Source organism: Lineus longissimus, chromosome 16 (assembly GCF_910592395.1).
Source record: "Lineus longissimus chromosome 16, tnLinLong1.2, whole genome shotgun sequence".
NCBI lineage: Eukaryota > Metazoa > Nemertea > Pilidiophora > Heteronemertea > Lineidae > Lineus > Lineus longissimus.
This window is the reverse complement of record NC_088323.1, coordinates 11229239-11257199: the sequence shown is the minus strand read 5'-3', so window position 1 is coordinate 11257199 and position 27961 is coordinate 11229239. Positions and strand designations below refer to the sequence as shown.

Sequence of the window (27961 nt, the reverse complement as noted above, 5' to 3'; positions counted from 1 at the left end):
TTGGAGCAAAACTGACTGAACTACACAGCAATAATTTTCCATGAGATACTCATCAAATTGCCAGATCAGCAGCGCTGTAGTTTGTTGGGTTCATTAACCCAACAGAGCCATTTCCGCCCTGAACCGCCTTTCTACGAGCCGTCACGACCGCCCTGAACCACCCTATCAACAATGTCCTTTAAAACGGCTGGAGCACCCCACTTGGGAATCCCCGGCTACGTCATCGTATTCATATCATTAAGCGAATGCACATGACTCTCCGAATGTGGAATAAAATATGCGGGTTTCTATTCTTGACTTCGGGGAATCACAGGGGGAAATCAGGATGGGGATCCCCAGATTATGATCATTATGTATTTGAGCAGCAAGATAATATAACTTGTAATGCATGATTTAAAATTTTAACAATGCATAAAGACCATTGAAAAATTAATATCTGAATTTGTGAAATCCTCAAAAAAAAGGCGATTACAGATGGAAAATGCAAAAAATAGGTGGCTCTATTGGGTTAATAAATCTTAAAGGAGATTCCCCAGGCCGGTTTACCAACCCGTGGGGTATACGTCACTATAGTTAAAGGCCGGTTCACTGGCCGGCACGATTCAAGGGGTTAATGGACACCACTTTTTCTTTCTATCAGCAGATTCTCAAAGTTTTCACCCACCTCAACTTTGGCTAGGGCAAATGGGTATAAGGTGCAACTAAGCACAGTATTTTTTGTTATCATAACGGTTCAAAAATTTCTTCTGAAGATGTACAGACATAACAATGAAAAGTCTAGAACAGATGAAAATGAATACTTACATCCTATAAGCATGACACAGATAGAGAACACTTTCTCTGAATTCGTGTTCGGTGAAACATTCCCAAAGCCCACACTCGTCAAACTACTGAACGTGAAATATAATGCAGTGATATATTTTGATTTTAATGATGGGCCACTTTCAGTCTCATTCACATTATAATTTTGGTGAGTCTGTCGGGCTAATTCGTCCAGCCAGCCAATTTTTGGTTCCTTCAGCAGCGGTCGTTCCACTTTCCCAATGGCATACCAGATGCATGCCAACCAGTGAGCAATTAGGGCGAACGTGGCCATGAGTAACAATAAGACTGCAGCACCATATTCCGAGTAGCGATCAAGTTTTCTGGCAACTCTTACCAGTCGTAAGAGACGAGCAGTTTTCAACAATCCTATAAGAGTGGCAGTCTGTAATATAATGTAAAGATGACAGGAATGTTTTGATAAGTCATGAAAAACCAAAATCCAAATTGTTAAATAGATGGTGAATGGAACAGGCAGAGGACAATGTACTAACTGGATGGATATTCTGTTGATGAGCTCACTTCTAAGTATAAAAGTCGCTTCAAGTGATAGATAAACCTCAATATACATTTGGTGATCATATACTGAGAGCCTCTGGAGATGTGACCAATATAGGGTTCAATGACATTGATCTACTTCTTCTGAAAACAAGATTACACCCAAACTAATTATTTTGTCTACAAAATGTGCAATCATTATTTTGATCCATCATTTTAAATTTAGCAATGCACAAAGACTATTTTAGGGCAGATGGTATAAATTGTGAAAACAATCATCTGGGCATATATCCAAAAGGTATCATGACATAAAGTTTCTGCTCAATAGCTCCATGTTGAAACATATGCTCCGCTAATGGCAAGACAAACATGAGGGTTGCAAAAGTACTGTACAAGGGCATTAGAAGCATAGCTTATAAAGGCTTTAAATTTCACACCGTTTAAATTTAAATTTAAATTTTTCTTAACCCTTTAAACCCTGACCTGGATGGTTCAGGATGGTAAACAAAGTCCCATGTATCAACTGGTCTCACGGACGATCTATGGACGTTTAGTTCATCTGGCTATTATTGGGTGGCGCTTGTGATCACAGACGATCATTTCGCGCCAGTTTGGTGTATCTGCTTTCATTTTTGAGCCGATTTTTGGTGATTGTATACTGGAGAGGGATATAAGGTGATTTTGTCATGGCTACCAGGCCACAATTCTTGAATGCTCAGGAGGCATTGCGGGCCACTCAGATGGGACTCTATTTGCGAGTCTGACACTGAATATAGTGTCCCAATGTACAATGCTCGTGACATGCATGATTTTGTTGACAGAAAAACCATGTCAAAAAACTAGTAAAACCCAAAAAATATTCAGGTTTTGAAGGTTAAAAAAAATTCAATTTTGGGGGAATTGACCCCCTTGAAACCATTTCTGCACCTCAAAATGCTCAATTCTGCTCCAAAATGCCGTAAATTAATGTCTGAAGCACCCGAATGTGTCATATTCATGTAGAGAAATTTTGACTAACTTCGATGGCTTGCCACGACAAAATGCCCCAAAATTAGACTTAAAAGTGAAAAAAACATGTCCCAAAAATATGTTAAAAAATTACAAGGCGTAGGGGTGTCAATGTAAATCGCAGGGGAAGTATTACATACTCCCATTTCACCTTGTTATGCCACAGCTGGGAAGACGGGCACCTACGGCTAATTTCATATGTTATGAATCACCCCATACAATGGGGAATCCCCATAACGTCATCAGTTATCACCGGGCAGCTGTGCAACCAATACCCATGTTTTCTCGCCTTTGTGTGTTTGATTTCGTCTTTTCGATGTATTTTTTTTTGGGGGGGGGGGGGTTTCTAGGGAGGGACCAGACCAGCTATGGAGGATGCTATGGAAACATGAATAATAAGAGCCAGTAAAGAGAATAGGGGTTAGTTTAGTTTATGGCATCATCTAACTATATGATAATGTACATGCTTCGCAAATGTGAGTTCAACTGTCACTGCAGTTAAGAAACGTACCCTAGTTAACCCTTCTGGCGCAGAATTTTTTTTAGAAAATCAGAAAATGTTATACCCACACTTCACAGGGCTATAACAAAACAAATATTAGTGCTATGTCAATAGTCATAGACTTTTATGTTCAGTATGACCCCCCAGACCATGATATAAGTAGAAAAAAGAAATTCTGATCAGATCCTGACCCCAATACCCCTTTCTGTGAACCCCCTCCACACTCACACCCCAACATGAACAGAGGGGTATGAAAATGAAAGTAAGCCAATTACCACAATACACAAGCTTTTACTTGTGTTTGCCAAATTTATAATGTACATGAAGTATTCGTATTGTTTTTCACCGTTTTTTTGCATCAAATTACGATCCAATCAGCACTAACTAGAGGCTAATCAGTAGCTCCCAAATTGGGGTAAAATATTCAGCATATTTACCCCCCCCCCCCCAAAAAAAACTCCGACTTGGGCAAAAAAGCAGTGAAAAAGCCATTTAACCTGTTAACATACATGAGCCCCGTCTATGAATACCGAGTGGAACTAAATTAACGATGCGTGAGAGGTGGTGGGGCAATTTAAAGGGGCATTGGTCTCTCATCGCCGTACGGCGACTACTGCGCTCAAAAGATTGCAGCCTAACGACCAATTTTGCTATTTGACCTCTGTGACCTTGAAAGGTAGGTCAAATCAAAATCGGTATAACATGTGAAATAACCTTGCTTGGAGTACCTACCATAACAAATTATCAAAACAAGTCACTGATGAGGATATTTTGGGATGGTTCCTTGGACTGTCAGGAACCAGTATACGCATTGTCTCAACCCAGAAGACAATCAGTAACTGCAGTCTGGACCTTTACATCGAATCCTTTGAAGTTCAGCAATGAGACAAACAAGTCCATTAGATGCATGGTCAAAACCTAGGACAACCAGTAAACGCAGTCTGCATTCATTTTAAGTGCAGGTTGAGATAAACCAGCCCAGTAGATACATGGCACAACCTTGGGACAACCAGTAACAGTCTGGACCTTAACATCCATTCCTCTGAGGTGTACGTTGTGACAAACTAGTCCAGTGAACATGGTCCAGCCTAGGCTAACCAGTAAAGTCTTGAATGCAAGGTCAAACTTAACTTTTTGTAAATCAACTGCCACATGATGTTTTATTTATCTAATATATTTGAGTTAAGTATTACAGTGAAAAAGTAAGTGTTGAAGAAGTGTTGCTCAGCTTGTCTTTCTCTCGGTCCTCAATCATCTGTAACTGTGATGTGGTCACCAGAAACGTTGAAAATGCAATGCAGCTGTCCATCATCACTGTAAAACATAACGAGAAAAGTTATATAAGACCCACAGACACTAATAAGGTGCTAATGATCAAGGAAATGCATTGATATGATTGAGACCTTTGATGATGATTTAGCACGTGTGTACATTGACACTGCGTGTGTATCTATATGTGCTGTACAGTACATTTCTACAGGGGTGATTGAGGGAGAGGAAGATGATCTTTGAATTTCAGCACTCATGACATGTCTACCGAGGTTTCAGCAATTATTTTCAGTGGATATATATCTTATGAGTGGAGTCTGGGTGATTTTTGGTAATTCATAGGTGTTTTGAATGCACAATTGTCACGAATGTGATGAACATTTCTGGCCAGAATTTGCTAATGGCAATCCGCCATTGCTGATTTCTCAGAACTTTCAGAACACTGAATATAATGGAAGAATTGATGTGCTGATATTTCTCAAAAGGAAGACAACAGAGAAATCAACAAACAGTCCAGTCCGTCTCAACCTGCCAAGCTCAGAGCGACATGTGACTGGTTTTGCCGTGACGGGTCACATATGGGATTGATATTGCATAAATTCTGGACTCTGCTAAAAATCATCATTATGTTGTTCACCTGTGCTTAATTCACCCCACGAAAATAGAATAATTCACTCACCTTCGACACACCTGCAGTTTTCAGTCTAAATTCAGTCAGCACCTACTACGGAAGTCTACTACCACAAAGTCACTGTTATACCCTATCCGCGAGAGCAGGTCATATGATCTTTGAGATTTCACGGGAAATTTTAAACAAACACACGCGTGCAGTTAAAATGTCAATAAATGCATGTTGGTGATTGCGGACTTGGGTTTCCCCGGTGTTTTGAAAAGGGTTTCTTAAAGGGGGGCTATAGATAGGAACTAGGGTTGAAATTCGTGGCATTCATTTTACTATTATGTGCAGCTAGGAGCTTTAGCCTTAGGGAATGGGGACTGTGTTGACCGTGTGTTTAGGGGCCACATATGCATACATCTGAGAATAACATAGAGGGGGGACAATTTTGAGAACATTTTATAATTGATTGCATAGGGACCTCCAATCAACAATAACATGGCGATATTTATAATTATAAATAAATACCCCGAGCAGAGATGATCGAAAAACCAACTTTTATTTCATGCATGGCCTATATGGCCTAGGGAACTAGGGCCAAAGTACCTACCCTACATCTCATTGCATGTACACAGTGTACTAGACTTTTCTGTACAGTCTGATGCATGATTGTATGGATGTATCAGATATATCATACAGTAGTAACAGAGCATACACTGAGCACAACCTGTCAATTCCCTGGAAAATCCATATCCATATTTGGTACTGAAATGCAAAGTGTGGACAACGTGTGTATATTTACATCACGTGACCTGCTATCACGGATTGGATATAACATCCCTACAATCACGTGAACATCTCAACTAGTCTATTCGGGCCAGGGTTATGTTTCTCGCTGGAATGCCCTCTGAAGTAGTGGTGTGCCGTTGTACTGATCTCTGATTGGTTCTCAACAGTTTTCAGCAATGATGAACTGAAACCGTGCAAACTCAGCCATGAAAAATTTGCAAGTCGGGCCACAAAAAACCTATCTCCTCCTTCAGTTTTGCTTCGATTGGCCTGCAAATTGATCCCAATAAAGATGACCTTTCCCCATGATTTCCTGGGAACAGATTTTTGATTTTCATTAATTTTTTACATTCGTTTTTAGCTGTTTTCATCAGTTAAAATGGCCACTGTTGACAAACAAAAGAACCCCCGACAATGATTTTCAAACCCGCACACCCTAATCACATAGTGAAACAACCACCCGAATTTCATCAACATCTGTTTAGAAATGCCTGAATACTGGCCGTAACACACAGACATGACAAAAAGGGCCCGACTGAAAACAAGGGCAGTGCCACAGCGACGCCAATATTGCACTTTTTACTGTCTCAGTTTCGCCTGTTGGCCAAGTCAAGAATCAGATGGACTGAACGGCGAAATTCGATGTCAGAGGTTATCTGACCAAGTTTCAAGTTAGTAGCGTTCGTGGTAAAGAAACACACCATAGTTACACTCTATAATGGCCAATATATGCCATTTGACCTTAGTGACCTTGAAAAGAAGGTCAAATCAAAAACCTGTAGGACATGTGATGTATCTTTGCTTGGAGTACCTACCATAAAGATGTGATCAACTCACGAAGAAGCGAGATATATTGCTCTTTTTACATTGTCAGTTTCAGCCCCCTGGTGGTAAAGTCGATAATCAGTTTAGACAGATATTTGGCGCCAAAGGTTATTTGATGAAGGGGGTCATGGGTACTAAGTTCCAAGTTCATAGCTTTAGCGTTTAAGAAACGTGTCACAGTTACACTCAAACAGACAATTTCAATTTGCACTCTGACCTATGTGACCTTGAAATGTAGGTCAAATCAAAAACCTGCATGATATTTAATATATCCTTGCTTGGAGTATCCACCGCAGAAATATTATCAAACAGAAGTCACAAATAAGCGAGATAATGCTATTTTTATCTTTTTTCAGTTTGGGCGCCCTGGTGGCCAAATTAAGAATTAGATCAGACCAAAATTCGGTGTCAGAGGTTATCTGACATAGGGGGTCATGTGCACTAAGTTCATAGCTTTAGTTGTTACGAAATTACCTGCCACAATTACACTCAAAACGCCCAATTTATGCCATTTGACCTAAGCGACCTTGAAAAGTAGGTCAAATCAAAAACTCATGTAATAATATGTGATGTATCCTTGCTAGGAGTAGGCCTACCTACCATAATTTTTTTAGCAAAAACGAGTCGCTTATGAGCAAGATATCACACTTTTTATGTTTTAAGGTATTAAGTTTTAGGTTTTAAGTTCATAGCCCTAACCGGTACGTAATGTGCCACTGATTTTGAAACAGGAGACAGACGACAGACGCCAGACACTGCGGTATTGTATAGACTCCCCTATGGTGAGCCAAAAAGCAATACACGCACTTTTTACCTTTTCAGTTTTGGCCCCGTGGAGGAGAATCAGTGTGACCCAAGAATCAGTGTGACCCAAAATTCAGTGTCAGAGGTTATCTGACCTGGATGGTCATGATTTCAAGTTCAAAGCAACGTACCATAGCTACAATCTGACGGCCAATTTACGCCATTTGACCTCTGTGACCTTGAAAAGTAGGTCAGATCAAAAACCTGTATGACACGTGATAATTCCTTGCTTGGAGAACCAACCTACCATAAGCATTTTATTAATGAAATGGCCAGGGCCATTGTGCTCACCTCATGTGGAGGAAAGATGGATAAAGAGCATGGTCTTGTGTCATGTAGTGTTAGGTTTGATGTAGGTCCAAGCAATTACAATTTCCCCAAAATGGCCAATTTACAGTACATTCGACCTCTGTGACCTTGAAAAGTAGGTCAAATCAAAGAAGACCCGGGTGACACATTGAATGGTTGTTAGAATTAGATGTACCTATGATATAAAATGGGTGCAAATCGGGCAAGTCATTACTAGGAATAATGGCATTTTGAAGAATTTAGGATTTGGCCCCCTCCCTGGAGGCCAAACGGCAAATCAGATCGCACCAAACTTCGGTACCTGAGATCACCTGACCAAGGGGTACATGTGTACTTAATTTGTGATCAATAGTCATTGCAGTTAAGAAACGTGCCATTGTTACGGCCTGACGGCGAATTTACGCCATTTGACCTCTGTGACCTTGACAAGAAGGTTAAATTAAAAACCTGTGTGACATATACTGTATGGTGGTTAGATGTACCCATGATATCAAATTGGTGGCAATCGGGCAAGAAGTTAAGGAATAATCACATTTTTAAGGTTTTTGGATTTTGCCCCCTGGTGGTCAAGTGGTGAATCATATTGGACCAAACTTCGGTCCCTGAGATCACCTGACTAAGGGGTAAATGTGTACCAAATTTGGTATCAATAGTCATTGCAGTTTAGAAACGTGCCATCGTTACATCCTAACGGCCAATTTACACCATTTGACCTCTGTGACCTTGAAAAGGAGGTCAAATCAAAAACCCGGAGGATATATGATGCACCTTTGCTAGAAGTACCTACCATATTTTTTTCAAAATTTCCCGACTACTATTGAGGGAGATATTGCATATTTTCACTTTTAACGTTTGGCCCCCTGGTGGCCAAACCATGAAACGAATCGGACCGAAACTTGGTCTCCCAGGTGTCATTACATAAGGGTACATGTGTACCAAGTTTCAACTCAATAGCTCTAACAGTTACGAAACGTGCCCTGCTAACGGACGACGGACGACGACGACGACGACGACGACGACGACGACGACGACGACGACGACGACGACGACGACGACGACGACGACGACGACGACGACGACGACGGACGACGGACGCCACGGTATGGGATAAGCTCACCTCTGCTAAGAGGTGAGCTAAAAACAGGTCTCTTATAAGAGAGATATTGCACTTTTTACCTTTTCACTTTTTACCTCCCCAACCCCGGACTCCGATCGGACCGAAATTTGGCATCAGAGGTTATCTGATATAGAGGGTCATGCTGCTTCCTAGGAGAATCTACCATAAAGTTTGATCACAGTTTTTAGGTTTTTACTTTTGGCTCCCTGGGGGCCAAGTCGAGAATCAGATCAGACCGAAATTCAGCGCCAGAGGTCATCGGACCAAAAAAGCAATACATGCACATGTGCAAAGAGTTTCAAGTTCATAGTCCTAAGGGTTAAGTAATGTGTCACTTTTTTTAAAACATGATACAGATGACAAAGATGACAAAGATGGATGCTGATGGACACTGGACACTCAACAAAATATAGTAAGTCCAACTGCTTTGGAATTTGGCACAGAATATGGAAAATGCCATGGTATGATGCCAAATAGGTGGGGAACTCAAATTAATTTTTTAAGCACATAATAATTTTAGTATATATATTTTTTCAGCTTAGCGATTGTTTTAAGTAAAATTTGCCCCCCTATATCATCACTTACCTCATCTGTCTCTGATCCAAATAGAAGCATATCAAACGGAATAGCTGCAACAACATCAATCAGAAACCATCCTTTGAAATAATGGACTGCAATTTTGCCAGGATGACTTACAACCTCATCGTTCTTATTCACATAAGTAGTTCGGAAATTTATCAAAATATCGATAATAAACATTACATCCACAATAAGGTCGATAATTGTTAGCGGTTCTCCATATCGACTGTAGTGGTCTTCAATTTTTGTATCCGGATCGTGGGTTTGTTCCATTTTTGGGTCCTCCTCGTTGAGAAGAAACGCTGCTGCATATGGCGTAAATATGGCCGTATATATGACCAGGATTAATATGAGCCAATCCCACACTGCCTTGAAAGGTGAATAGTGTAATATCGTGAAGCGGTGAACCTTAGGGGTCTGTAGCTTATACTCTGGTAGGACATCGGCACCAAGGGAGAGAACCTGCAGAAAAAATGACGAGCATCATGAGCGAAAAATCGTAAAAATCTCAACACAGAAACCTATACAGGGTTATACCGAAAAAATTGTCAGTCTGTCTTTAAAGTTTTTTCTCTTGGAGGTAGAATGACAAAATGTGTCCAAATTTTGTAACCATCACTGATGTCATGTTATATATATCCCCTTTAAATTTCAGAACAGTGGCTATTTGAACTCCGCCTCAGAATGACACCTCAAAACCACAGTATCAGTGACTTTCCACTTTCTTTAATAAAATGGCCGGGGCCATTGGGCTCGTCTCTCTCAGAGTCAATTTATTACAGAGGATAAAAAAGTTTACCAGTGATCAAGCCCTTAATTTTCGATTCTAGCCACCGGGTGGCCAAACCAGGAATCAAAAGGGACCAAAATTTAGTCTGCAACAGGGCTATCTACCAAATTCCAAGTCAATAGCTCCGGTAGAATACAAAACATGCCACCATCAGCCAATTTATGCTTTTTGTCATATCGTTAGCCTCATAGCATAATTGCCCAAGTCACATTTTGGCCAAAATGTGAAAATTTTATGTATATGTCACTTTTCTGTGTTATTCAAGTATTGTTTACTTATTTAATGGTTTTAAAAATGTTGATACATCTGTTATAAGTTTTTGTTAAAGTTCGAATAAAAAATTTCCTGAGCGTTGTCTAAAAAAATGGTTCTTTAATTTTTCTCAAAACCTTCAAAATTAATATGAGTTAGGCAATTATGCTATGAGGCTAACGATATGTGATCTTGAAAAGTAGGCCAAATCAAAAACCCATGTGATACGTCATGTATCATCATTACATGTACCTCTCATAAATATATGGTGGGTTAGGGAGATATAGCATATTTCAGACACCTGGTGGCAAAAACAGGAATCATAGCGGACCAAACTTATGCACCAGTCAGTCGGAAGCTTGAACTCCCCCTCAAGCATCAACGCAGATTCAGCGTCGAATCAACATCAAACGTTTCTTGTCTCAAAATGAATCTTGAACGAAAACGGTGTATGCATTGTGAATCCTGAACGAACAAATTCTGCCCGAATGTGAATGTCCGTCGAATTGGTGTCGAACTCCTAATCTGACAATCAGTCGACAAAACGGGTCCACCGGGAAAAGCGCCAGCCAGGCAATAGTAATTTCAAAACTGATGTGTCATTTTCTCACCAAAACTTAAGAGAACACAGTAACACACATTTTTAAAGAGTTTTTTTCCCCATTGATACACAATTTATGCCCTATTTGTTTTGTGATTCCTAAAAACACATGCTTGTATAGTAGTGTGAAAGGATCGAAGCAAACTGTACTGTTGATTATCATAGAAAAGTTAACTAATTAACAAGATCTTGAATGTGGTAATTGCTTTAACACTGTGGAGTTTTTGAATATTTACAACAGATTAGAGCAGCAATTTCAAACACATTAAGTCGCTGGTGAGGTATACCCCAGTCACAATTGCCAACGCTCGACTAGTATGTTTAGACTCTCTATAACAAAATCATGTACACACAACGTACTGGCATGTGATCAGTTTAGCAATAAATGCTTTTAATTTTACAAAAAAAAATAGTGAGATTCCAACCTAACTTATCAGACAGGGTAGTTACGCAAAAGACGGAAATAAGGACATTGGTTTGCATTCATGCTGTCATCAATTGTTATGGCGTAAACCTGATCATGATTAACTAAGTTTTGTCAAAGGTATGGGCGTTATCAGTGTAAAGCACTGTTTTGAATATTTTTCATTCTATTGAACCTGGGAGCATCCTGGGCTGGTATCAATTTCAACCGCAGTTTTATTCAGTTTAACAGCAACCTCGTAGGCCTAATGTTCATTTTGCGTTATGAGTGAATCTTAACCGGCGTGAATATAACACCTGGTGAAGCCCAATCGAACCGGTTCAATGCAAAAATTAATGATATGCAAATCTTGAACAAATATTTTGACATCACTGGTAAATCTTGAACAAATAATTTTCTACTAAAGGTAAATCAGGCCGAGTGCGTGAGGGGGAACTGTTCAAGGTTCTTATTCACGGGTGCATAGGTTTCCCAGGTGTCATTACAGAGGGAACTTGAAACAAGTGTACCAAGTTTCAAGTCATATGATAATGAAACGCCCAGGGGCCATTGTGCTCACCGTAGAGATATTTCGCAGACAAATTATGCTGGTTAAGGAATGTGCTATAGTATAGAGCCAAATGGTAATTTTATGCCATTTGACTTCTTTGAACTAGAAAAGTAGGTTAAATTAAAAACCCATGTGACATATGATACTGTATATGATGGTATACTTATATATATTTGCCTAATAATACTGAAGAACTTTGTCTAACTTCTAATCACAAAATATTTATGTTCAAATGGAACCATTTATTTGTATAACATCTTTATTCCCACAACAATTCAAGTCCTCAATCAACAATTCACTGCCTTAATAACCCACTCGAGTTTCACCTACTGTAGAACAGAAAGATTTCACCAGCAGGATGTTTTCGCGAATTTCACAAGTAGGTCTTGCTCCTGAAAATATCCTACCGCAAAAATATCTTGCTTGTCTGCAAGAATTCTATATCATTATTGCCATGTTTCCACAGAGGCATTGCATCCATAGCCCCTATGTCGATCCGAGATAGTAAACCATAGGCAATTAAAGTGATCACGTACACGAGGTGCAATTAGCACACATCATAATTACACCTAACAAACACAAATTCCACACCTCTTCAATGACTTTTGTCTAATTACTGCTCATATTTGTGTGAAAACATTGAGACGTGTTGACAGTGGGTTTGAGTATACAGTAGACATCTATGATATAGTGTCAACAACTATCGAGAGCTCGAGGTCAAAATAGGCAACTTTAATTTTTTGGAAAAAAATAATTCTTGACTCGCGAAAATATTCTGCCACGAATAAGTCCATTGTTTGGCATTTGCGAAAAGTTCACTATGTACAAAGTACAAAGACATATGTGCGCATATACGAGACATACTATGGTTCCAGTTTAGAAGGCTTGCAGACGACAGAAAAAGAAATTAACAAAATCAAAAATTGATTTCTTAGCCATGCAGAGCTTGCTAACTGGCAAGGTTTACCATCGAATGAAAGATTATGCATCACAGTTGCGTTATGCAATGTTTGCCTCTGCGATATGTGCTGAAATATAAATGTGACTTTAAAGGTGTACAAAGACATGATCAGAGCAAGAGTCATATTGTACGATCATATATGTGAATTCACAGGAGCTATATATTTGCGTAAGTCATGAAAATGATATCTACAATAAAAATTGCAGTGTCATTTATATTCTTTTTTATCTTTAATTAAAATCACAATCGCACAATCTTTCATTTCAACGCCGTGGAGTATTTGCTTGAGAGGGAGCAAAATTATCACTCATTTTTTACGTGTAATCTTGTTGATCATTTGTTGATAAAACAAGTTTCAAACGAGATACAATGAAAGTATTTGATTATGTTTATATTGGGTTATTCAAACTAGAGGCCTATGGCCAGAGAGTTTTGCTTGCTCCATCTGGTTATAAGAGCGCGATTACGATTTGAAGGTAATCTTACTAGTTGCGATGGTGATCCTCAGACTGTCACAATCCAGGAGATGCATGGTCACATCCAGTAACGTGTAATCTTGTTGATCATTTGTTGATCAAACAAGTTTCAAACGAGATACAACACTGATATTTTTGTATCTCAACTGCCACAGAATGTTTTCTTTATTGAGTTATAAGCAATATACAGTGACAGAAATAGAATGAAATATAAGAATCTACTGGTTCTTCTGATGACCGAGTGAGCACTGATGTCGAAAAGCTATTTGAGGTGCAAGGTGTTTGGTTCTATGAGTGATGCTCAGCCTCCTGTGTCTGTGATGTGGTCACCGAAAACGTTGGAATGCAGCTGTGGTTAATCCCTGTAAAACATCCCTGTAAAACATCCCTGTAAAACATTGAGAAAACACTTTAATTTTGCTGATCATGTTGTAGAAGACCAACAGACACTGGTGCTAATGATCAAGGAAGGTCATTGATATGATTGAGAATATAGATTCAGTACCTTTGATGATAATTTAGCAGGTTTGTATACCATGTATACATTTGTTACCAGTCATCCACACTGCTGATACATGCAATACACTACATTTCTACAGGGGTGATTGAGGGAGATGAAAATGATCTTTAAAATGGTTGATTTCAGCATTCATGACATGAGGGGTTCAGGCGCAAAACCCAGTAAGTCCACAATACCCCTATTGTTTTAAAACAAGAATTTTTGTTTGGGAGTAGGTTCATTGGTTACTGGTTTACTCTAATCAAATAGTTTTTTGGTTGGTAAACAAAAGGCCAGAATTTCAAAAATTAACCTTTATTATGAAACTAGTTATCAAGCAATTTTGATTGATATTGGCGGCAAAACTCTGTAAGTCCAAATGCGTTATTTTTGCAAAATTCAGTAAGTCCAAAAAATCTGTGTTTGCAAAACCTATCACTGGAAAAATATGCATGAAAATGTAACAGAACACAACACAGTTAGCAATGTACTCAAATTGGATTAATAAAAGAACAAATTCCTGTCTGTGAATAGTTTTGAATGTTAGTGTTTTTTGCCAGGAGTCTATAGACCAGAAACTACCGACTGTCCGTCACTTGGGAGGCCAAGCCATCCTGCTGTGATAAGTGAATGAAATCAGTACTGGGTACCACAATTTAATTCAATGCCTCTCATAAAGCCAAACTTTTAAAATCCAATTTATTCATCTTAATTTTGCGTAAATTCAGCAGAAATTGACAAAAAAAAACGCTATTCTACAGCGAAAGCCTTGCGAACGTGGGCGCCGCCATTTTGTGCGTCATGTGACATGCAGTTCATCAGTGATTGGCTTTCAGGGACTTACGTGTTTCTGCACCAATATGGTGGTGGCGTTTACTGGGTTTTGCAAACAAACAGGGTTTAAGGTAGGCATTTACGATGGGACTTACGGGATTTTGCAACAATATGATTTGACTAACGTCATCTACATGCCAAAAGCTGTACATTGGTACAGCTATCTCATTAGCTCACCTCTTAGCAGAGGTGAGCTTATCCCATACCGTGGCGTCCGTCGTCCGTCGTCGTCGTCATCGTCGGCGGCGTCCGTCGTCCGTTAAGCAGGGCACGTTTCGTAACTGTTAGAGCTATTGAGTTGAAACTTGGTACACATGTACCCTTATGTAATGACACCTTGGAGACCAAGTTTCGGTCCGATTCGTCTCATGGTGCAATATCTCCCTTAATAGTAGTCGGGAAATTTTGAAAAAAATATGGTAGGTACTCCTAGCAAAGGTGCATCATATATCGTCCGGGTTTTTGATTTGACCTCCTTTTCAAGGTCACAGATGTCAAATGGTGTAAATTGGCTGTTAGGATGTAACGATGGCACGTTTCTAAACTGCAATGACTATTGATACCAAATTTGGTACACATTTACCCCTTAGTCAGGTGATCTCAGGGACCGAAGTTTGGTCCAATATGATTCACCATTTGACCACCAGGGGGCAAAATCCAAAAACCTTAAAAATGTGATTATTCCTTAACTTCTTGCCCGATTGCCACCAATTTGATATCATGGGTACATCTAACCGCCATACAGTATATGTCACACAGGTTTTTAATTTGACCTTCTTGTCAAGGTCACAGAGGTCAAATGGCGTAAATTGGCCGTCAGGCCGTAACTATGGCACGTTTCTTAACTGCAATGACTATTGATCAAAAATTAAGTACACATGTACCCCTTGGTCAGGTGATCTCAGGTACCGAAGTTTGGTGCGATCTGATTTACCGTTTGGCCTCCAGGGAGGGGGCCAAATCCTAAATTCTTCAAAATGCCATTATTCCATTAGTAATGACTTGCCTGATTGGCACCAATTTTATATCATAGGTACATCTAATTCTAACAACCATTCAATGTGTCACCCGGGTCTTCTTTGATTTGACCTACTTTTCAAGGTCACAGAGGTCGAATGTTATGTAAATTGGCCATTTTGGGGAAATTGTAATTGCTTGGACCTACATCAAACCTAACACTACATGACACAATACCATGCTCTTTATCCATCTTTCCTCCACATGAGGTGAGCACAATGGCCCTGGCCATTTCATTTTTCATAGGAATGGCGTTTACGGGGTTTTGCGCCTGAACCCCTCACATGTTTGCAGCGGTTTCAGCAATTATTTTCATTGGAGGTATAACCCATGAGTGGAGCCTGGGTGATTCTGAGTCATTCATAGGTGTTTTGAACGCACATTGTGATGAAAGATTCTGGCCTGGATTCGCTCTTCTGTTAAATGGCAATCCGCCATTGCCGATTTCTCAGAACTTTCGGATCACCATACGGGATGGATATTGCATAAATTCTGACAAACTACGCTAAGAATTATCATTGTTATGTTAGTCAATATAACTAACCCAAGCCAGAGATAGGTTGGGTGGTTTTGACACAACCACACTTTGCACCGACGAATATTCCAAGTCGAGGATTCGCTAAATCTTGAAACACAAAACCTGCAACACTGTGACAAGTTTGCTTCAAAAGATGTAAGTTCTCCCAAATAATCCCCCAAACTAATACCGCAAATATATTTTTAAGATGATTTCATTTGATGCTAATGAGTTAATTTTGTCTGATAGAGTGTTTTAACATGATTTCGAGGGTGATTACTAACACGAAAATTCACACACACCGTTGTTTGCAGAAAACTGGCCTGACAGTCATCTTCGAATAAATACCCGAGACCAATTTAATATTATTTTGTTAAGCTGACTTACATCAAAATTACTGACAGAATCAGGCAAAGAAATATCACAAAACACTGCAGATCGCTTAAAATCGTAATGCGACATCAAAAACTGTAAATATTACTGAATTAACTGAGCACTATTTTGCCCGCTCATGTCGACATCTGTCGATTATGACAAAAGTGGCTCGTGTACTTTTGCCACTAGTGCGCATGCGCAGTAATACAACCAACAACTCCTTCGTTGAACAGCTTGTTGAGATAATTTCACACCATTTTCAGAAGCAGTCTGGTACTAAAGGCTTTAACGTAGAAACAACAGCATACAATGAGCTTCGCTGGCAATTAAAAATTGGAAGCGAAGTACCAGCCTCTTAAAGTTGCATACCTGAGACATGGACCTATAGAAAGTATCTAAAATTCGTGCACATCAAGGATCAACTGATATAAATATATTGTATAAAATTTCTACATGTTATCTACATGTAATATATGTTTTACATGACTGCATGAATCTTGCAAGATCGGTAAAAAATATTTGTATCAAAATTCATGCAGGCATGCAATATCAATAACTCGATCATCACAGTGTACTTTGACTCATTTTCTGTGTTAATCGCTCAATGAGATCTTATTGATGAACTACCAGGCGTTTATGACCTAAATTATTGCTAACATATGATTGGTTATTGCTCTGATGATGTCACCACTCCTAAATATCCACAAATAGCGGTATTTACTACTGAAAAGTGGTTCCAGTCAGTGCGAAGAAACCTAAGCGCTCAGACATAGTGATGACGACGTCACATCAATGGCTGCCAATTATGTATCTGACCACATTATAGTAGCAAAATCTGCTACAAAGCAATCAAATAGATATGGAATGATATTCTTGAATTAGTGAACAGTCGATGTTGTTTTGTTTTGTTTTCTTGGTCCTGAGGCTTTTACTCGAAAATATATAGTGGCACATTTTCAAATAAAGTGGTAAATCACTGATACTGTTACTTTTGAGGGGCCCTACAAGTGCCAGAAGTGTACCTTTTGTAATTCACTAGGATAAGTAGTTTGAAGACTGAATAATTTTATTATCTGGCGTTCAAAACTTGAAGGTAGAAATTCAAGTTATTAGATCAAGTGTTCACAAAAGTATTTATATGAAAAAAAGAAAAGTATCAAGAATAATATATTTTGCACCAGAAGCATTTTATTTCCTGACAGCATGAACAAATACATGACTTATACAACTTATATAGCCGCGCACAAAAACAGCACCCCTTACACATAGCTTAAACATAGCATTCATATATTGCTGCGTACCAAAATTAACAAACAATATTTGCGACCAGATAGCAGTCGATACTGACAAGTTTGTGTGACGAAATTGTGTGTACATGTGATCTTGAATATATACCCTTAGGAGGTTGGGAAGGAATGGTCGGATGATGAAGAGCGGATTAACGGGAGTCTTTGATTTAGTCGATCTTACCAACTTTTCTGCTAAACCAGAACCGTAGTATGTCTCGTACAATTGCACATATGTCTTTACACCTTGTACACAGTGAATTTTATGCACCGAAAATTTTCTCTTCTACAGTATGTAACATCAAAAACGGTATGACATGTGATGAATCTGTGCTTGAAGTACCTACCATAACAATATTACTGAAAACAAGTCACTAATAAGCGAGATATTGCATTCTTTACCTTTTCGGTTTTGGCACCCTGGTGGCCAAATTGTGAGTCAGATCAGAACAAAATTCGGTGTCAGAGGCTATCTGACCACGAGGCTCATGTGTACTAGAGTCTTTCAAATAAAGAGTCAGGCGACTAGGGAACATATAGTTTAAACATCAAAGCCAATGACCATTCCGAAAGAAGCGCATTTGGACAGAGCTCTCTCGGTTCACGTGGTACACCCAAGCCAATTCCGCACAAAAGGACTTTGAAACACCCCGTTTTAAAGCAAACGACTGCTTCAAAGTTACTGATCTCTATAAAACTATTTAGATATAATATCAAAGATAACATTTACATGAAAAGCGATACGTTTCGCATTTTGCTTTTCAACAGTTTTGAAGAAAAGTGATGGCACTGGTAGAGAATAGTATTAGAAAAGCGTTTTTCTACTCCACATCATCACATATTTTGTGGTTAGCAGTTAAATATGTTGTAGCTGCTTAATGGACTAAGGGTATCACATGGTTTCATTTGTTGTCTAATAATGGGATATTCATATCTTATCAATTTCGACTGCCTACAACTAGTTTTATAGCACGTTTCATTACACATTCGCGGTAAAAAACAAAAAACATGAACAAATGCAAAACGTCTCGTTTTTTGTAGTTAGATGTTCACATGTTTAGAAATCCCATTTCATGTCTATTAAAATTTAATGTAACTGTTATTTAATGGGATATTTGATAGTTTTGTGATTTTGAAGCCCAGTTTCTAGTATATTTAAATTAGAAAACGTTTAATTTCCCATCGATGAGCTGGTTTTGGCACACATAGAGTGGTGTGAGGTATACCGTTCCAATATTGTTAAACATGCTCGCGTATTAGTGACTTGTTTTCGATGATATTTTCATGGTAGGTACTCCAAGCAAAAATACATCACATACCCTAAGGGTTTTCGATTTCAGCTACTTTTTAAGGTCAAAGAGGTCAAATGGTGTAAATTGGCTGTTTGAGAGAAAATATGGCACGTTTCTTAACAGCTAAATATATGAACTTGAGACCTGGTACACATGACTCGCTACGTCATTTTACCTCCGACACAAAATTTCTGTCCAATCAGATTCTCGAATTGACCTCCAGGAGGCCGAAACAGCCAAGGGCCATTGTGCTCACCGTACAGATATTTGGTGGTTAGGAATTCAACAATCAATCAATCAATCAATATTGGCATTTGTAAAGCACTCATATTATTCAGCGAGTCGGTATTCTGGAGCGCTTTTTTCAACACTTAACCAGGTCTACATCCTGGTTAAGAAACATGCTACTTTTACAGTATATAGGTCAAACCAAAGTCAGTATGACATGTGATGTATCGTTGCTAGGAGTACCTACCATAGAAATATCATCGAAAACAAGTCACTAATAAGCGAGAAATTGCAGTTTTTACCACTTTTAGTTTTTGCCTCCTCGTGGCCAAGTCCAGAATCAGAATTTACGCATTTCGACCTCTATGACCTTGAAAAGTAGGTCAAATCAAAAACCTATATAAGATGTGATGTATCCTTGCTAGGAGAACCTAATATAAAAACTTTATTGAAATCGAGTCATTCATAAGAAAGATATCAAACGTTTTAAGTTTCCACTTCTGGCCCCCTGGTGGACAAGTCAAAGTTTCAAGTTCATAGTCTTAGCGGTTAAGAAACGTGCCACTGTTTTTGAAACAGGATACAGACGATGACGACGACGTACGAGAGACACAGCGGTATTGTATAGACTCCAAAAAACTGAGCCAAAAAGCAGAGAAATGTGTGTCATAGTCTTATCAGATAAACCCACTCTAAAACTTCTCTCAGTCTACCCATTATTACTTCAAAACTAGAAATATATAACGCAATTGGGGCAAATTGCGAATGTATGCCCCCCCCCCGCTCTGGTGTGTTCGGTGTGTTAATATGTTCATTGCGCGCATTATTTAGCCTATAAATATGAAATTGTGGCTATAAGCGCACCTCGAATATAAGCGCAGTGCGCTTATAAGCGCATAAATATGATAATATCTTCTCTGTGGCTGTTTATGAAATTTTGTGGAGGCTCTCAAATAACATCCACAATAATATGGCTGTTGACTGGGCTAGTTGGTCTGACAATAGACATGCATGTGAACAGCAGAGGTTGGTTTTCCCATTTACTCACTACAGAGGTGAAGCGTGGTCTATACTATTTTCGCCGTTGTCATCTACTTGATCTTTTAAGTTTTTGCCGTTTCCAAAATTGATAGAGAGCATCCCCTGAATGACCATTGCACCACAAAAGTTTGAAGTGTGTCAAACCTCTAGTTCTTCAGTTAACAATCGGAATACCAAAATCTAAGTTGGCTGCTGGCAGCCATATTGAATTTTGGGTCAGGCCCAAAATCGACAGGGAACCTCCCCTACACAACCTCATCACACCACATAAGTTTTAGGTCTGTCACTCACTTGGTTCTTGAGTTACAAGTCAGAATGCGAAAAACCAAGTCGGGCCTGGCAGCCATCTTGGATTTCAGATCGGGCCCAAAATGGATAGGGAACCTCCGCTACACTAGGTAATATCACCACATAAGTTTCAGGTCTGTCACTCACTCGGTTCTTAATTTACGGGGCGGAATACAAATCACCAAGTCGGGGACCTGGTGGCCATCTTTGATTTCGGGTCTGGCCCAAAATCGATAGGGAACCTCCTCTACATAGACCATTACACCACAAAAGTTTGAAGACTGTTGGACCTCCGGTTCTCCAGTTAACGAGCGGAATGCCAAAATCTAAGATGGTGGCTGGCGGCCATCTTTGATTTCGGGTCGGGCCCAAAATCGATAGGGAACCTCCCCTACCATAGACCATTACGCCACAAAAGTTTGAAGACTGTTGGACCTCCGGTTCTCCAGTTAACGAGCGGAATGCCAAAATCTAAGATGGTGGCTGGTGGCCATCTTTGATTTCGGGTCGGGCCCAAAATCGATAGGGAACCTCCCCTACCATAGACCATCACACCACAAAAGTTTGAGACTGTTGGACCTCTGGTTCTCTAGTAAACGAGCAGAATGCGAAAATCTAAGATGGCGGCTGGCGGCCATATTGGATTTTGGAACGCGCCAAAAAACAATAGGGACCCTTTGACACACTAGGCCTACACCCCCTAAAAATTTCAAGTCAGCCGAGCAAGGGGTTCTTGAGTTATATTCTTGAATTCAGTGTGGCGGACGCGGACGCGGCGGTGGCCGGAAACCACCCAAGTACATAATGCCCCCACTTTAGCGGGGGCATAATGACAAGAACACTGATTTAAAAAATAGCTGCCTCATGGAAAGAAAGTAGGTCAAACACTGAAAATAAGAAATACCTCTCTGAGGATTGTCCAAAAAAAGGATTACAGTCAAACTGTTCAAGTGTCTATGAAATGTACTCAGACTTACGAATAACGACACAGTATTGTATAAGCTTCTTACAGGTGAGCTTAAAATGAAGGAGTGCAGATGATAACAAGTGTAAGACTTAAAGGGAGCCAGGAATAATATGAAATATCCAGGTAATGTGAATGAAAGGTCAAAACCATAAAAAGCCAATGCTATAGAATGGCAGAGAAAGATATCACAAACAACATATCTGATACTTTGGCAGATGGAAAAAAGCTTAATATTGTAAAAAAAATTAAAATGCTTATATAATACCTGACCATGTACATATCATGCTAAACGCTTTAAGACCATAGACTGATGTGAAGCAGTAAAACTCACTTCTTATAAGAAACGTGTTCAAAAATGTTTGAACCATTTTTCACATTAACCTTTTATTTTCTGTGCATTTCTAATACACAAGTAAACACAACCAAAATAACTGTCAACACCTACTTAATTGAGAAATGTTTAAACTTGTTGGAGATAATGCCCATTTCTACTGTCACTCATTTTGAATGTGGAACACTCTGCCGATAATCATAAGAACTGCCAGCATTATCGACTGTTTCAAGACCTTACTCAAGACATTCCTCTTCAAACAACACTTCAATGTTTGACTATATTTTGAGTGGTGATGTGACTTTTTGAGCAAGCGCTCTTGAACATTTGTGACCAGCCCCATGAAAAGGCCGGTAGGGGTCAAACTTTCAAAATTGAGTTTTTCATTGTTTCTTATAGAGTGGGCCTTCCCCTCCAAGAATCTGAAGAATTTTTCATAGACATATGAAATCACGAACTTTTTCCTCACCATCATCGTCAAAAACATCCACTAAAAAATGAAATTATTCGTCCACCTAAAGCAGTTCATCTTTTAAAGTTTCTACACTCGCCATTCCATAAGTTTTTAAGATATTAAAGCTGTTTAGACGAGAGAAAAAAAGAGTGTTTTCTGCACTATCCTACAAGCCAAATCTTGACGAAATCCGGGGATTCCCCATGACGCCAGCGAGCAAACAAAAGAACAACAGATTCGCCGAACCCGGAAGTAAACATACACACGTGGCTATAGCGAGCGGGACATTTAAATTATGTTTTTCTCGATAATAACGTTACCGCATGGAGGTACCTTTTCATGCAGCGGGTCACATTTGTCAATTTTCAGTGGAAAGGGCGCTATATTAAGTATTTTTTTGTTTAATAGCAAGTATGATTTTCCTCTGAGATTAACTTTTTTACTAACATTTTCAGGAAAGAAAAACTAGGAACTAGGGTTACAAGGGAAAATCCTGATTTGCCTTATGAGCAGATATTTTTGCTTTTTTTCCCGCTATCATAGTTTGCTCCACAATGTTGAGAAATGTAGCATATCGCTCTCATTTTCACAATGCTCTCGGATTTTCATAAACACCTAAAATGAAGCTGTACATCCTGCCTCACCATTTTTATCCATTTAACTAGAGGAATCGGAGATACTGTAGACTTGCCTAGTTGGTATGCTTTATTGACAAATGGGTGACAGCTGCATTTGCTGAATGGGAGTTTGGGTTCACAGTAATGCAATTATCAACTCGTATCTTTCACCCCCCCCCCCTCAAGCTTCGACAAGATACGGTGTCGAATTTTTGCAAATCTTACCCATTATCTGTGCATATCTTTGAGGTTGATTTGTAAGCCTCCAGTGATCCGGTGTCGAATCTTGCCGATAAACTGGGCTGTTGATCGCCAAGTCTTGTCGAACTACTGATGGCGATAAAGTGATGTTGCGTCAAAATTTTGTTGTCTGGAAATCCAACAGGGATTTCCCCGCCTGCGCTGCCTCCATTTTCCTGCTTGATTTTTATACTTGTGTTTCTGCTCGGTTTATTGGGACGGGAAGAGCCAATTTTACACTAAAATGGATAACCACCAAAGGAAAAAAAAGCACAAAGGACAGGCCTACGTAACATAGTAAGGGTAACAGTGTGGTCATAGTGCTTATGGTATTTCGGCCGTCACTGGTGAAGAGACGTCTTTACTTTTTGACATGCCCAGGCCCAGAGGTGATGAGATGTCGAAAGTCTTTCCATATGACCAGTACATGCAGTGATACTTATGGCAAATTTCCATCAGTGTGTGATGAACCCTTGTCGTAGCTTAGCTGAAAATTTACAGGTGAATGTCGTAAAGGTGTTGAAGGCTTGAGGAGGGAGGGTACAAGATACGAGTTGATAATTGCATCAGCCTACTGTTGCAAATTGAGAATAAATGAAGAGAGCAACTCGTAAAAAAAGAAATCAAATTAGAGCTGACATCGCTCTATGGCGAAGTCAATGAGCATTGTGGCCTAGAACACATCTAAAACTGAGCACTAACGGAAAGACTAGAAGGGTTGATATATTCGGTTCTTAGATCATTATTCAGCTCATTTTCAAACCAAGGATAAAATAATGAATATTGCATCTCATGTTGCTCTTGGCAAGCCTTGGATGTATTCAGTTTGGTGACCTCACTTTGCTAAAGGACCCTGTCTACCTCTCTCTTTATCGAACTTTATCTGAAAATTAAGAAGAAGGTCATTTATGAACTTTTATTCATATGGTACATGATTGTTAAAGGGGCCTACCGTAATAAAATCACTTACAACAGCATTAACCTGAGGATTGCTGTCACTGATGAGGCAGCATCACCCACAGGTGAATGTGAAGGACTATGATTCGAGGGACTGTTGTTCCGTTTACACCACCACCCATGCACTATTTACATGATCTACAGCACATGTACACTGCGTGACAACAGTTGAACCATGAACCACAAAATGGAAAGGAAAAAAAACACGAACCGTGGCAGTTAACTCACCACAAGGCAGTGGTTGTGTATACTACTCCACATCGTGTGCAGTTTGTGTCATCTTGCTGACTGGGTTGATGAGGCCCTTCTGTGCGGGTGAAGTGAGTGAAGTGCTATTGTCTGTTGCAAAGGGATATTTCCATATCAATTCATATACATTAGAAGATCAGCACAAGACCTGGGTTTCATGTAGATCTCATGGGCAAGTTTTTTGGTCCAAAGAGCCATTTAGAATTTGTGCGTTTTACCTTGTGATGTTTCATAATGTTTATGCCTTAGACTTGAGCATAAAAGTTTAACTTTACAGTTGTGATGAACAGGATTAGGTGGCCAAGTCGAGAATCAGATCAGATCGAAATTCGCAATCCGAGGATACATGACATAAGAAGTCATGTATACCAAATTTCAAGTTCATAGCTTTAGCGGTTATGAAACGTGCCATAGTTATACTCAAACAACCAATTCAAGCCATTTGACCTCCGTGACCTAGAAAAGTAAGTCAAATCAAAACCCATATAATACATTATGTATTCAACTGGGAGAACCTACAAAGAAAATTATATCGAAAATGAGTCACTTATAAAATAGTAGGGTCAATTTATGAAAAAAACAGCTTAACCCACAACAAATTGCAACAAAACGTTTTTTAATGGTTTTGGGTACTATTGATAGTCCAAAACAACATACTAAAAGTCTAGAGAAATCTGGGCCCCGGAAAGCTGTTTTTTTCAAGATGGCGTCCAAGATGGCCGCCGTAACCCTTAAGTGACCATATCTCCTTTATTATTCATGCTAGAGTCATGATTTTGATGTCTATACCCAGGTTTGAGGGGTCAAGGAACACATTAAGACCATCAGAAATAACATGAAATGATTGGTTCAGCAAGAAATCCAAAATGGCGTCCAAGATGGCCGCCGCAACGAGAAAATGTCTGTATCTCCCTTATTATCTATGATAGAGTCATGATTTTTGTGTCTGTCCCTAGGTTTTGGAGGTTAAGGAAACCAATGGAACTATCTAAAATAAGAGAATGTATGCCTAATTGTTTCATACCTAATTCTGAAAAGAATGTGATTGTTTCATGCACGGTATAATTCTGAAAATGGCATTGGGGTTCGCCCAAACCTAACCCAAATGAAAGTCATCAAATCTTGTACCCAATCATTTTAATCACTGCCTACCAGCAGCTTAACATGCCAAAAGAAACTGTTAAAGCACTCCATACCCTCGAGCGGTGCTGCCATCTATTCCTGTTTTTAAAACAAAAGATCTTCCATCTTTCTTGACCATGCTGGTTTTCTCAAAATGAACATCTTCAACTTAAAAAGTTAACTTGTTCTGCATCCCAAATAAGTCAAGCATAAGACTTAACATGTCAGGTAAGTGTGAATAAATCATACTTCTTTTTATCAAGATTAATGGTTTGTAGACTACCATTATTAAGCCAAGGATGTATTTCAAGATGCAATGGGAAGCCATACACTAAACAAAGCCTACATGGTGTACATGGCCTACATAGCATAGGTGTACTAAAATGAGCAGGAGGTCATCATGCTGGATGAGTCATAATTAGTACTAGTAACTGATAAGATACTGACACCTGGCAATGAAATGTTTTACTAGGAAATTAAGTATGTTAGCAGGCCTGATGATTTGCACTTCAGTAAGTCTCCTGCTTTTCTTGCAGGTATTGATTGTGCAGACCTAGACCTCTGCCCTATTTGTAACCAAGAAGCGACAGACCGCAAAAAATGTGCCAAACTTGGTGAAAAGGGAGCTGCTAGCATAAATGCTGCTAGTACCAGTAGAGGCAGTAACATCAATGCAGAAGAAGGGCAACAAGTACACATTGATTGTCGTAAACGCTTTGTCAACCCAGAAGACATTAGGCTACAAAAGAAGAAAGAAAGAGGCAAATCTCATGTAAAAAGGAAACGAAGTGCTCGTGCATCTGAAGGTATTTTTGACAGTAAAAATGATTGTCTTTTTTGTGGAATTCGAGTGGCAACTGATACGTCCAACTACAGTCACGTTAAAACAGACATTTTTACAAAGACTATATCTGAAAGTTGTGAGAGTCGCCGAGACGATTGGTCGTTCATTGTGAAAGGTCGGATTGAATATTACGGTGGTGACCTGCATGCTGCAGACTGTATTTACCATCGTTCGTGTTGTAACAACTTCAGAACAGGACTGAACAAACCCTTGCAGTATGCTGCTGCTACTGAAAGCGGTCCGAGTCATCCAAAGCGTAGAAAATCTGGAAGACCGAAGGATGAGGACATGGGCCAGGCGTTTATACAGATGTGTCATTATCTTGAACAGAACGATGAGGAACAATTAACCGTGTCAGATCTCAGGGCTAAAATGAAGGAGTTTTTAGCCAATTCTGATAGTGAACCTTACAGTTCTTTCTATCTGAAGGGACAATTACAGAAACGATATGGTGACTCTATCTATATTGCTGAAGGCGAAGGCCTTCATGACATTGTTACAATGAAGGAGAGAACATCTCAAATTTTGAGGTCATACTTTAACATCAATAGGCAAGGGGAAGACGAAGAATCACAGAAAAGACACATTATAGACACGGCAGCGCGGCTAATTAAAAGTGATGTCAAAACCAATGTTGAATCTGTGACTGATCAGTACCCAAGTGCAGATAGTCTTAAACTAGCTGCTGCTCTTAATTTCTTGCCAGAAACCCTGCGCTCGTTGTTATCTGCCTTGTTTGTCGGAAAAGATACGAATCGCAAAGTGGCCAGCATTGGTCAAGCTATCGTTCAGGCAATACGGCCTCGAGCTGTAATCGCACCAGTGCAGTTAGGTCTTGCTGTACAGGGACATCATATGTATCGGTCAAGATTTCTGATTGACAGTCTTCATGAAATGGGGTTTTGTTCTTCATATGGGGAAGTCCAAAGATTTGAACTTAATGCTGCTGATTCTGTCGCTCCCGACACCATTATTTCGGAGGAGATAGACCTACTTGGTATGACATTGCTATTTGCAGCTGATAACGTAGATCACAATCTTTTGACATTGGATGGAAAAGGGACCTTTCACGGAATGGGTATAATCGCTGCATTGACGCCAGGACGGAAAGCCACTCGGGTGATCTCGAGGAAAAAGATATCGCAAATCAACGTCACTGAGAAGACAAGGATTCCCATCATAGATTACCGCTTTGCTAACAAAACCCGCCGTGATATTGTATTTCAAGAACTCCCCCCATTGCCTGATTGTGACAAAAGGATTGACATCTTGTGGGAACTTTCATGTAGTTTCAAAGAGAATCTGCCGAATTGGCAAGGTATGATGCATATCCTTTACAGAGGTAAAGAACATCCCGGTAAGTCATCGATTGTGTATCTGCCCATGATCGACATGTACTCTGGGGACAAAACATGCCTCCTGTCAACATTGGAATTTGTCCACAACATCGCCTTCAAGCATCATGTCCCACCAGTGATCACATTCGATCAGCCGTTGTACTGGAAAGCTGCTGAGATTATTGCAAATGCACCAGAGACTAGTCATCTGAAATCAACTGTACTTATGCTTGGGTGCTTCCACACCTTCATGAACGTACTTGGAGCAATTGGT

The 27961-nt window shown here is 39.6% G+C and overlaps 1 protein-coding gene across 7 annotated transcripts in view; it reads right to left on the bottom strand.

Annotated features, from left to right (window-relative positions):
• The window catches only part of LOC135500896 (potassium voltage-gated channel subfamily H member 6-like), a 600170-nt gene that overhangs the window by 236821 nt on the left and 335388 nt on the right, over positions 1-27961 (bottom strand). For all 7 annotated transcript variants that reach the window (XM_064792608.1, XM_064792609.1, XM_064792610.1 and 4 more), the window contains 2 exons: positions 9145-9600; positions 805-1207 (listed from right to left, as the gene is read on the bottom strand). In XM_064792608.1, the coding sequence (XP_064648678.1) occupies positions 805-1207; positions 9145-9600 (859 nt within the window). The remainder of the gene's footprint in view (positions 1-804; positions 1208-9144; positions 9601-27961) is intronic.